This window comes from Solea senegalensis, unplaced genomic scaffold, assembly GCF_019176455.1.
Source record: "Solea senegalensis isolate Sse05_10M unplaced genomic scaffold, IFAPA_SoseM_1 scf7180000014696, whole genome shotgun sequence".
Taxonomy (NCBI): Eukaryota; Metazoa; Chordata; class Actinopteri; order Pleuronectiformes; family Soleidae; genus Solea; species Solea senegalensis.
Window position 1 is genome coordinate 247 of NW_025321097.1, and position 12,495 is coordinate 12,741.

The following is a 12,495-nucleotide window of genomic DNA, read 5'->3' on the forward strand; positions in this document are numbered from 1 at the left end:
ACACTGTAAACAAACTAAGTCACGTGACGACGTGTGGAGCACTTTAGGCATACCTTTTAGCTTTGGGCCTAGGTTTCATTACCAGCTTGATTTCACTACTAGGACGTTTTGATAGGAAACACAGATGGATTGAGGAGCTTACAGAGGTTACAGCCTGGAACTTCAGCAGGGAGAAGCTCCTTAATACAAGTGGAGGACAGACTGATCTACACTAAAGGTTATTACAACCATTTTTTTAAAAAACAAACCCCTAATCAAACTGGCAGCCAGTTATGGGCAGCAAGAAGTGGGCAGGCTTACATTCCAACACACTTCAAAACCAGTGGAGTGTTCCCTGATTGCTTTTCAAGAAAGTAAAATTTATCCATTGGCTTCTCTTTTAAGACCCAGTAGCATTCATTTGTATATACTAAATGCATCAGATGCTGCATCGGTGCAAGTTTGTATTCTGCATGATCATTACTTGGAACATCATACAGATACAAGTAGATAATAAAGAAAGTGAGTCAGAACATAAGGAGGAGGTACATGACATGGAATGAAATGTGGGCAAAGTAGGTTAAACTAGAGAGATGTCAAGTGATTCTCTTGTCTTTAGTTTTTTTGGTATAGAAACTTCACTTCGTGCCAAGTTGTACACATGGTTGTACATGATTGCCAGGAATTGAAAACCTTTTTTTAAAAAAAAGGATATATAGTATCAAAATGCAATTACAAGTATTTTTGTTTGTTCACCATTTGTTTTGCAGAAGCAGACTGGCTCTGTGGAATCATGGACAAATTAGCAAGTGTTAAGTCCACATCCTTCCAGTGCCAGAGAGTGGGCTTGTGTGTTCTCTGTTCCAGAGGAGAGAAACATCACAGAGAGGAGGGAGAGAAAACACTCACTTGCACTGGCAAGGTCCCCGAGGAGCTCCCTCACTATTCAGTAGAGGGCGAGCACAAAAATAACAGAGGGAAAGGATGTGTGGACAGACAGTATAATGTACCGTTTCTCCAGCACACAAAAGTGCATACACCACAGGAGGTTGGGATGATAACAAAAAAATACAAAAATATTTTATTTGTTTGCACAGACAAATGGAATGACATGACATGAATACATAATGTGTTCTTGCCGAGCTCAAGGTTTCTATTATTTGTACATTTTTATTTTCCATGAGGAGAGATGTAGCTCAAGTTTAAGGATGTTCCAACACAACCAAACTCAAGGGGGTAAGATGATTTTTCCACTGAGCATATCTGTAAATCTGTATCATGTTACAGATTAAATCCATTGAACACAAACAAACCACAGAAAAAAATTGTGAGGGAGTACAAGTTACAGTATCTGACCATATGTACCGTCTGATGACAAACAAGGCAAATGAGTCAGTTCTTTTCCAACATCCTGACATTTCACAGGAGACCCACACATCTCATGATTCACCAGTATCCCATTAACACGAGGACAGTGCAGCCTTCAGTAAAAGTCGTCAAACTAAACCACTTTGATTCATTGCTGAACCTGAAATCCAAGCCGAAATTGCCTTCTTCTAAATTACCCGCAGCACAAAATGTTCACGCATTGGAACAGCAGTAAAATGCTCAGTTTCATTTGCATTGAATTATTATGGGATGGCTTTTACTCACTTCATTTCAGGCCCACAAATTGATCGGAACCGACTGTTTACAAGAGGAGCAGCAAACAGCTGCGAGGGACATCAAGTGCAAATAGAAATGTAATTTTGTTTTACATTACTGTACAAAACAATTCAAGTCATTTTTAGCTGTTGTACTGGAAAGTTGAGACTACACCTGAAGCTGGCTGATCGATACGTTTGTTCCAAAAGGGAAGACGGTGTCACCATTAATCAATATCTGGTTTAATGCTGTTTCTTCGATGAAAAGATTTGTAAAAGGCATGTAAAATGTGTTGTCAGTGTTGGAGGATGTGGCGAGGTCAGTCGATCAGAGCGGTTTAACATTTTGAGGACAGTTGTGTAAAGTAAATATAATTAATCTAGTGATCGCCTGGCGTACAGACTGAGAACAGAGAGAAACTAGTCTGAGATGACGAGGGTCTCTCCAAAGACCACAAAATCATAATTGTTTGAATTATTAAATATGTACATATTGATCAAATTAATCTTCAGCGATTTGCCTACTGTATACAGTTAGCTATAGATTTTCATTCAGCATATTTACATTAATGCTATAACCTTGCAGAACAGGAAAACCCACCCAAAGAGCAAAGGGTCTTTCTTCAACCATTGCCATTCAAAATCAGAGACATTTACTCAACACAAGTCAGTAATTACCCACAATGAGAGCAGCTGTTGTGTTGAGTAAGAGGATTCAGTCACGACTTTCTGCTCCCACATGGATGGTTCTCTTCATCAGAATTAAAATTACACCCGTTTTAAAGAAACTCCTGCAAAGGAAAAATATCTTGAAACCAAAAACACACATATATATATTTTTATTCACTTCCCTCACAGTGAATCCAGGTCTGCTTGACAGTGAGTCATGAACTGAGCTCTGAAGATCAATGGTGACCCCCTGGGATTACAGAATCAAGTATGCAGTGCGTTAAAAGAAATATTCAAGGCGTTCTCCCTTTCTAGATAAAAAAAAAAGTTTTACCCATCCGTCTTCCCTTTGTACATGTCCCTGTTTGTCCATCTGTTGTAGTTTATTCTCGTCATCACGCCTTCCCCCGGTTCATTTTCATCCCTGCTGTGAGGTAGAGGAGCTGCAGCTTCATTCTCCTCTGCAGAGTCACAGGCTGAACGAGTCAAAACAGAAGTAAACAAGTAGGTAAATAAACGAATACATAAATAAATACATGAATAAAGCCATTAGTGAATGAGAATATAAGATCAACTTTAACCTACACGAGGCAGCGTGGACAGTTTCTTTATTACCACACTTTGTTCCAGGTCACTGTAGATGTTCTTGTCCTCTCCAGGGTCGTCTGCTAAAATGTACAACTCTCCAGCATGGACGTCAGACACGTTCACCTAATATGAAGACACATATGAATATCAGTTAAGAATAATTTGTCTCTATTATTGAAAAAATGCTGGAGGAGTATGATACACATACCTGAAATGTTTTTGGGTTGTATCCCAGCCATAGAGTGTATCTATAATCCCAGGAGCGTAGAGAGTAACCCATGACCTTCACGTCTTTAAGGTCAGGAACGTCAGAGTTCACCTGATAAAAAAAAACCCCAACAACAACTTTGAAAACGACGCAAAATACTGTGGAATATCTCCTCAGTGTGGTCACATCTGCAGCTGCCAACTCATCCTGCGTGCCTGCCAATGAGCTGATGTCAGGCTGCCAAACAGTCCTGTGCAAACATTAACCTACAGCAGGTGCATCACTCAATTGGACACTTTAATTCAGTGTGTTTGAAGCTGGCAGCTCTGGTGCAAATGTGAGGTTCAAAGAGTGGCAGGTCATGTAAGCACACATTCAACAGGACTTCACTTTGCATGACCTTCACACTCATTTTATCAGTGTGACACATTTGGAGTAAATACATACCCAAGTTCAAGGATTTTTAACTTGCTTTTAAAAAACAAACAAACCCACAGACGGCCTCTGGTACCTGTGGTGTATCAGCAGGTCTAGGATACTGGCTGTAAGCTATTGCTTCCTCATCCTTTCCTCTTTCCCTGCGTCGGAAAGTGTGCGCCAGGTTGTCTCCTTCTGTGCACAGCTCCTCCTGAAAGCAAGAGAGTCAACGGGCTGCAGAGTCAAGGAAATGTCAGAGACAATTAGATCACAGTCATGTTGGGGACGTTTGGACGCGTTTATGGAGAGATCAAGTTTTGATTCACTTTGGGGAGCCATGTTGTGCTGTCCCAAGGTGCCCACACGCTTTGAGTTGTGTTTCTGCAGTTTAGTTTTCAGAGAATAAGAGTGTAATGTGAAGTAATTACGCAAACAGGTATGTGGTTTTGATTGTATTGTTTTTGTCCACTTTAAATAGCAATGTCTGGTTCACTAATTACCTACAGCAACTGAATCAACAACAAGGCCATGTGAGCATGTTAGCATACAGCACAATGATAATGTTGGCAAGACCATTAAATCCAAGCCTTACCCTACTATTTTAGCTTAAAAATGCTATTAATACCTAAACTGATTGTATTGGTCTAATATTTTTACTTCCCAGAGCTGATACATTTGTAGCCATGTTACCAGTATTTTCAACACTTTCATTAGCTCAGCATTGAGCTCTGTGGTGCAGAGAACTAAATCAACAAGGCAGCATTCTTACAGTGAAAATACCAATTACAGTTGTGACGTTTGCGAACGAACCAAATCTACTGAACGGCTCTTTAACATGAACGATGGGAACCGAGTCGCAGTTGAGAGCAGTTCTTTTTCTTAAATCATTGTCACGCACACAAGCTCCTCCTGCTACTCCACTGACACGGAGAGCATGCACGACAAGGGGAGGAGCCTGGGGTGCCAATTTGATATGCAAATTTCACGTGAGTGTGGACCGCGGAGTGTCAGACTGCAGCTATGAGCCAAAGGAAGCGCAGCAGCATTCGGATGCACTTTTCGGATGAAAAGAACGGCGAAGCACAGTGTAATGTATGCCAAAATAATATTGTTTACAAATTACAAATTTTAGTTTAGTATAGATTTGCATGAAAGTTCATTGTAGACTGCTTAGTTTTTTTTTATAAATAAAAGGGTGTTGCATGATTAACAAATCTAAAGAGCTTCATTTACACTAAGACACATTTTATACAAAGATCCAAAATAGTGAGCCAGTCTTTTGAACGGCTCATCAAGATCCTTCAAAAGAGCCATAAATCCCATCTCTAATACCAACACCTTGATGATCAGCGGGTATGATGTATATGTAACATTTGAAATTATGTCAGGCAAGTATTTTGTCATCATTAGAATACTGGATAAAACGTGAATTCTGGCATGATGGGGACCAGATCAAACTGTATACGATCGACTCAGAAATGACAAGTCATCTGGAACGTCTGAACTGAACTTCCTGACAGTTAATCCAACAGCTGTTGAGACATTTCACTTAAACCTTGAGTGCAATCACCAAACTTCATTCATTAATCAGTGTCACAGCTATCCGTACCAACTGTTGTGATGTCGAGATATTTCAGTCTGAATCGACAGACTTCCCCCGCGGCCATGCCACTAATGAAATGCAACAGAACATCTTTGTCTTCATAGCTGAGATACATAAAAAAATTGGTGTGTTCTGTCTGAAAACTACTAAGACTTAATAAATGCTTCCATTTTCTTTTCATACCTGAAAGGAAACATCAGCACAATGCTCAGGTGCTCTGAGGCCAGCCATGGAAGCGACTGTGGGAAAAACATCCACCAACTCCACCACATTTCTTCTCACTTTGTCATCTAAAAGAGAGAGAGAGGTCAGCCAATTAGAGGAAAGTCTTTTAACCACCGACAGCAAATTAGTTTAGACATCCCTTAAGTTTTACTAGACACCCTGCACTGAAATTTCATCATCATCATTGCACCATTTGCATTTGAAGCAAAAAACCGTCTAGAGGCAAAATATCAAAGTGTATCCTTGTCTAAATACTTTTAAATGTGTCCATTATATCAAAGAACTCATTAAAATCAAGTTGGCATATTAATAAATGTTTCAACAAGGTTGATGTGACCAATTAAAAAAAAAATAATAATTTAGTTTCATTTGACTTGATATTCATGGTGCTCTGAAGAGTAAAGTACACGTTTCATGTTATCAATAGCAATTAATGTGAAGTTGGTGTGGTGGGTCTTACTCTTAAAACGGTACTTTGGCTGGGTTAAGATGTCGATGAAGGGAAAAGTGGACTCTCCAAGCTGATCACGAGGTATTGTAATGCCAGGAACATAAAACATAAGAGGGACTTGTGTGGCAACATTAAAATTAGAGAATTTAGCCCATTCACCATGTTCACCTAATGACCAACCTGAAACAAGAGGGAGAGAGCAAAATATGTTGAGATGCAGTCAACTACACCATACAGACGTCATTTTAGACAAAGAAAGCTTTAAAGGAAGTCTTACTGATTTTTTTCTTACCATCTTAAATATGAAAATGAAGGCTTTTGTTTGAATTTTGAATATATAATGAATAAGAGTCACTCCAGCATTTTTCACTGGAGGTAAAATTAAAAGACTGAGTTTTTATGACAATTTCTTTTCCCAAGGATTTCTCTCTTTTTTTTTGATATAGAAAAATCATAAAAAGGAGGCACACTGTGCTGTTGCAACACTGCCATCTGGTGGTAGAACCACAAGGCCAGCAACCTCCAAAAACATCTCACTATCGGAAGCCTAAAAATGGTATTCAGTTCATAAAGTTACGTGAAAATGAATCCTCATGTCATCCTCATCCATTCCTGTTTTATATCTAAAGCATGCGTCTACTAACCATGATCTGAGGTGAACACCACCATCGTGTCATCAGCCAGACCAAGTGCATCTAAGGAACTGAGCAGACGTCCAACCTGAGCATCCATGTAAGACACAGCAGCAAAGTAGTGCTGACGAATACGCAGCTGGAAGACAGTGATACAAAACACTCTTATTGCACTGACAGGAAATAATAGACACACACTACCCTCATGTGTAGGATAAAGTGGCAGAAGATGAGTGAGTGAGTGACGGTAGAAAAAGTCTTGAAAATAGCAAGCTCATACCTGGAAGTCTTTAGGAATTGGTCCATAAGGAAAGCTAACGTTTAACTTCTGGACATCGTCTCTCCCTCGGATGTCTGTCCATGGGTTGTATGCAACAGGAGGAAGGAATTCTGGGACGTTGGGATCAGGAGCCAGGGTCATGTTCTCTATGGGATACAGACTCAAGTACTCCTGCGAATAAACAAGTTTCCAGGTATATTATGACTTTTATTGCGATATAATATCGTTGTGCAAGTATTCAATTTACCAGTTTTTCTTCAAATGTGAAACCATTTCCAAAATAAATTTCACCCCAAGCTTAACTGTTAGAATGACTTTTTCAAAGCAAAGAACAAGGTAAAAATTGGATCATCTCTTAAGGCAAAAATATAACATAGACTACGTAGGTCTTTATTTAGTCAGTGCGCGTAGGCTTCCTGTTAATTTCAGGGGTCAATTTTAACATCCTCATGACATTAAGTTAAGGCTATTCTAACTTAGAATAGCCTTAACTCAATGTCAGGTTTTTAAATAGAGAAGTGGTAAAGGAACACATACCGTAGAATTTCTAAGGTATGAGTTCCTTTACCACTTCTCTATTTAAAAACCTGGCTTCCATTTCTGAAAAGTGAAACTTAAATGTTAGTTTAGTTGCCGCCGAGGCCCAAAGGCCAAACCGTTGTATGTCTTTTTAAAGAACATAATATTTTTTTTCCCACAGAATATCACAATATTTGAAGTACTATTTCATTAAGCCATGAATATTATAAAAAAAACAAAACATCATCATTAGCTAAGCCTATTGGCCCTTTGACATCGCTCATCAATATTAACCATATCACTTACTCACTCTGTTTAAAACCTGTAATTATCACTAATTACTAAGACAAAAGTTATAATCAAGCAAATGGCAGGCCTGATAATTATAACTTTCAAATTAAAAAGGAGTTATCTGACACTCAGGTTTATGTAGATGACCTCAGATGTTTATGGTTTGATTGGGTTTTCTTTCTCTACCTAGGAAATGCCATCTTTTTTGTGCTCTGCTCTGTTGTCGGGGCGTGTCCACACCAAATGTTGAAAATCACATCGTACATCACATGCAGGCAGAGACGAGCCAGCTTGACCTTTTTCCCCACTTTTCATCTCTCAGCTTACACTCTATGGGAAACCTCTCTCGCACACTGACATCCATCTCGGCTCTGTCACTCTCAGCTCTCATTCCAATTCCACTACATCACGCTCTCTTCTGCCTTCATGCTGAACTGCATCTCCTCTATATCCATGTCAGTTCTCATCTCATTCACTTCAGGGACAGTGTGTGCATCTCTATCTTTGCTATTACAGGTTCCTCTCCGTCAGTCCAGGGTTTCTCCACATGCAGCCATTCATCATAACTACACATGGAGACAACCTGCAGCTAATGGAAATACTGATTTATGAGTTAAATAGTATCTTGCAATTGTTTGTGCCATTTAACCATAAGTTTGCAGGTGTTCATATTCAGCCGTGTACCTGTGGTATCCTGAAGGGTATGTGGGGTTTGTGAAAGCCCACAGCTAAGAAGAAAGGAGCGTCGTTGTTGGCCCAACTCTTCAGTAACCTCACAGCCTCCTCTGTGCTCTCCAGATCTGGGAGGGTTCCCCCAGGCTGCTCCGTCACATTCACTGCACACAGTAAGTTGACGTGGAGTTTACCATCGTCGCCTTTACATAACTGAAAACAAAGTTTTAAAACAATTATTCTCATTATTATTGTTTTAATGCATAGATCCTACCAAGATTGTTGATGAGAATGACCAGAACATGACACATCATTTCAAATAAATATAGTGTTCCCCAAGTGTGGCAGTATAATTTTGCTGTCATTTTTGTGAAGCAGCCTGGGGCTCAGACACTTGCCCTCACCGATAACATGGCTGTCAGAAAGGACAGTGGGATTTTAGCCTTATAACAAAAAGACTCACCTAGTAAAATCTACTCAAGTTTATAAACTGCTTACTCTTTCTCAGTTCATAGAGAAGATCAGTGTTATGAGCTCGCTGGGACACAGGAAATACAGGGCTGTCCTGTTTGGTAAGTTTGTGTCACTTTGGTAAATACAAATTAAAGATTTTCAAACACCAAAGACACAAGATAACAAAGGCAGGAGTGGACCAACATCCTATGTGAGCTGTGATGATGATGATCTCGCTGGAAACTGAACCAAGAAAAGAAGTGATTGTAAACTTCTTTAAAATCAGAAAGCAGAACTTTGTGTTTATAATGTGTCGATACCTCAATCAACCACACTTAAAATAAAACAAGGAATGATACAAGAGTGAAATGGTAGTATTAAAGCAGACAAACTGTACATCCTGGCACCGAAACATGGTCACACTAAGGTGGAGGCGATAACAAGTGACAAATACAGCAGTGAGATGTCGTCACCTGCGGGCAAACGGCTGCACACTTTAACATGCAGCACTTAAACAGAAACATTAGTACGCATTTGGAATTATGTCACAAACATGAGTCTGCTATCGACTCTCTGCCTACTCCTGCGGGAGATGTGATGTGGCACTTCGGCTGCTAAATACTCCACTGGTATTTCTGCCAATAGCAACTAATAGCTTCAAAATCCTTGTTGGACCCTGTGGGAAATGTGCAACTTGAGATAAACCGCATAAATCAGGCTTAGTAAGTTCATGACTGAGATAAGGTCATATAAAAAAAACGGAGTCCTCAAACATCGGCTTCCATTGTTTGTGTGTTTGCTACAGCACATCCAGCAAAAATTGCATAGTGTTTTTAGGTAGATCTGCTGTATGTATAACAATTTGTAAGTACTTAGTGTAAGTGCTAGTGTTTGCTCATTGTGTGAACTGTTGGGGTTCTCTGCTCTCCTTGATATTGTCTATGTACTGTGCCTTGAGATAATGTATGTTATGATTTGGTGCTATACAAATAAAACTGAAGTGAATTGAATCTGTTATGTGAGGATTGTTACTTAACCAGCTTTACCTGATGAACGTGAGCAGAATACATGAAACCTGTTTTGGATAATATCCTGCTTAGTGCTGGGAATAACACCAGACCAGGTTTGATCAAAGACAAATCAGTCAGAATAGAAACTAATGACGCTGGGGTTTAAGAGTATGTGAAGCACAAAGAATCAAGGTGGATCAGTCAGTCAGTAAAGAGCATCCTCAAGTGAAATGAATGTTGCATTTTGCCTCCTGAAATATTACAGAGACACCAGTTTTTGCACACGTGCTGCCCATGAGCCCTTGACTGTCTGACCACGCGATTCTCTGAACGACTACGTATCCGACAGAGATTTTGTTACTAATGACGCAATCTCAGTCTCTGACTCAGACCCTACAGGATATGAATTAATTTTTCAAAGCCAGCTCACAAGTATGAATCAAAGTGATAAACCAACTCCAGTTTCTGTGAAAAATATCAATTCACTGAGAGTTGGAGTGTTAGCGACTCAGACATTGAGATGTTTGTTAAATCAAATGATATTTTGCAACATAGTAATATTGATAGAATGTTTATGCATTGTACACACACACACAAGTATTTCTCTGTTACGGTGTTTGTAGATTTCTGTTTAATTTTTAGCAGACAACCACAATTAACTGGTTTCATTTTATCATGATATTTCTGGCCAAATTGCACAGCTCTTTGATGATGATGATGATGATGATGATTCTGCATCAATCACCTAAATGAATGAATAACAAGTAAATAAGTACCTTTTTTTTCTCATAGTGAAATGATGGTGGATGATAGGCAGGGATGGACCAGCTGTAAGGGTAGTCATCCGAAAAGTTGGAGGAGATACCTTAAACAAGAGAAAACGACACAAACTGCGATGAGGAAACACTAAAATCATGAAGATCAAACTCCGCATAATACCCAGCTGCACTTTCAATAATAACCACTGCTTTCTGTATCACTTCCTCCTATTTATGCTGACCACGGTGTTTGTGAAAATAACATTAAAATTATTTATTCTTTCTTTTTTCCTAAGAGAGTATGCTATTAATCTTACCTGGGTGAAAAATCTTGCCCACAGACGCGGTGAAGTACCCACTGGATTTGAAGTACTGAGGCAGAGTGGTGTAGTTTCCAGACTGATCTCTCCAGTAGGAGTTGAAGTCGTAGACTCTGGTTGTGTCGGGCCTGCGGCTAGTTAACATAGAGGCCCGACTGGGAGCACACAAAGCTTGCTAAGGAAAGGGAAAACACACATTCCAAGATTGCACGGAGGTTACAAAATCTGATTAGTCCCAGAGGTGGTAAACATACCCAGCAGTGACTGACCTGGGCATATGTGTTGAGGAAAACTTGGCTTTTGGATGCCAGCTGGTCGATGTTTGGTGACTTCACAACAGAGTCCCCATAGCAGCCCAGTGATGGCCTCAGGTCATCTGCCATGATGAAGAGGACATTTCTCCTCCCTGAAAAACAAGCACAGTCATGTTTGCACTGCTTTCACTCTTCAGCTGTGAGCTCTGCAGGCTTTCCAAACTAATGGGAAGGAAAGTGGAGAAAGGATGGAATATACAATCGTATCACACATCATGATAAAAACCACTGCAAATATGTTGACTGTGATGGATTTCCATTATCAGCATAATCATGAATGAAGAAAAAGTTTCATATTTCACAGAGTTACTTGGAAACACCATTGTAGCGCGCCATCATAAAGTCCTAGTGATTTATTTTGAAGCAGCACAAGGGAAAAGTCCTTTTTAATAAATTATTGATTCATCAGCATCTTATTTAGAAGTTACATTACAAGTATTATTTTGTTTAACATTGGTTTTGCTTACAGATTTAAACCAAATGAAGACAGAAGAATATCTTAAAACCTTCAAGCATACATTTACAAATATGATAACAACATCATGAATTGCAGTCATTTTAAATCAGGATAACATGACAAGAATTTAGAGGACAAGGGTACACACTACAGTTATTCAGTTTAAATGTTGTTGTTACAAACAACTACAGTGATGTATTCTCAAAGTAAGAAGCAAGGATTTATATTACAGACAATATTGACATATTCAAAGTGGCATGTTTTACTTTCAACTAAACCTCAGCTAACAAAATAAGCCCACAAACTTGGGAACAATAAGAGTTATTCACTGACCACAGTAAATGAATTAACGCCAGGAAACTCCAGCTCCGGCCACTAAATAAATACATAAACGACATAATGAGAATCCATTATCGCTAATGCCAGCTAGTTAGAGACTTATTACACAGTCCCGACCCCGCAAAACAAGTCTGCAGGTGAAACAACGGCGGTAAATGACTCATAAAAAATGGAACTTTCATCTTTTTATGATATTTGATAGTCAAAAGTTTGGCCGAGAACAACTTTACCTCTTCTCGCGAGAGCAGCAAGTGTCAGTGTGTGAAGAAACAGGAGGAGAAGCCACACTCGGACAAGTAGGAACATCTCGGTGTGTCGGTGCCTTTCTCTGTTGTCCCTCCACAATGTACCGTCCACAACACACCGTCAAAACTAAAACGCTGCCTGTCTGTGTCACCCATCCATGGTGTCACCTTTTACAACTTCCTGATTTTTACGTCATCCGAATATAGGGGTTTCATTGGCTTATTTAACACTCGCCCCGCCCCCAAAAGTTGCTAACACATTATTTAAATGTCGTCAGTCAATAACTGTAACTGATTTGTTTGTTTGTGTGTGTTTGTACTGTTTTAAAGTCGTTTTAGATTATGTAAACAATCATCTAGAGATAGACAACAGGAAATTTGATTTGATAATATTTTATCAAACAATAAGAAAACTTAATGTC

The 12,495-nt window shown here is 39.4% G+C and overlaps 1 protein-coding gene across 2 annotated transcripts; it reads right to left on the bottom strand.

The window, feature by feature from the left end:
• Positions 1-2,445: 2,445 nt before the first annotated feature.
• LOC122761367 (iduronate 2-sulfatase-like) lies at positions 2,446-12,249 on the bottom strand. Of its 2 annotated transcripts, XR_006358548.1 has the most exons (14): positions 12,059-12,249; positions 10,988-11,124; positions 10,716-10,893; positions 10,417-10,505; positions 8,190-8,390; positions 6,696-6,866; positions 6,428-6,554; positions 5,793-5,963; positions 5,291-5,397; positions 3,599-3,715; positions 3,088-3,198; positions 2,877-3,002; positions 2,626-2,767; positions 2,446-2,541 (listed from the first exon to the last, which is right to left on the bottom strand). XR_006358548.1 is itself a non-coding variant. In XM_044016588.1 (13 exons), the coding sequence occupies exons 1-13, from the start codon at positions 12,132-12,134 to the stop codon at positions 2,687-2,689; spliced, it is 1,692 nt and encodes a 563-aa protein (XP_043872523.1). In that variant the 5' UTR covers positions 12,135-12,249; the 3' UTR covers positions 2,446-2,686. The 2 variants fall into 2 exon arrangements, 1 of the variants encoding a protein (XP_043872523.1); XM_044016588.1 differs by having other exon boundaries at positions 2,446-2,767.
• Between the last annotated feature and the right edge of the window lie 246 nt (positions 12,250-12,495).

Bases quoted from the DNA above. Each gene is read 5' to 3' on its own strand.
- LOC122761367 (XM_044016588.1), bottom strand. From the start codon at position 12,134: ATGTTCCTACTTGTCCGAGTGTGGCTTCTCCTCCTGTTTCTTCACACA. The intron at 10,894-10,987 runs GTCAGTCACTGC...CCCTTTCCTTAG, and splicing joins TCCTCAACACATATGCCCAG to CAAGCTTTGTGTGCTCCCAG. The intron at 6,555-6,695 runs GTATGAGCTTGC...ACTGTCTTCCAG, and splicing joins CAATTCCTAAAGACTTCCAG to CTGCGTATTCGTCAGCACTA.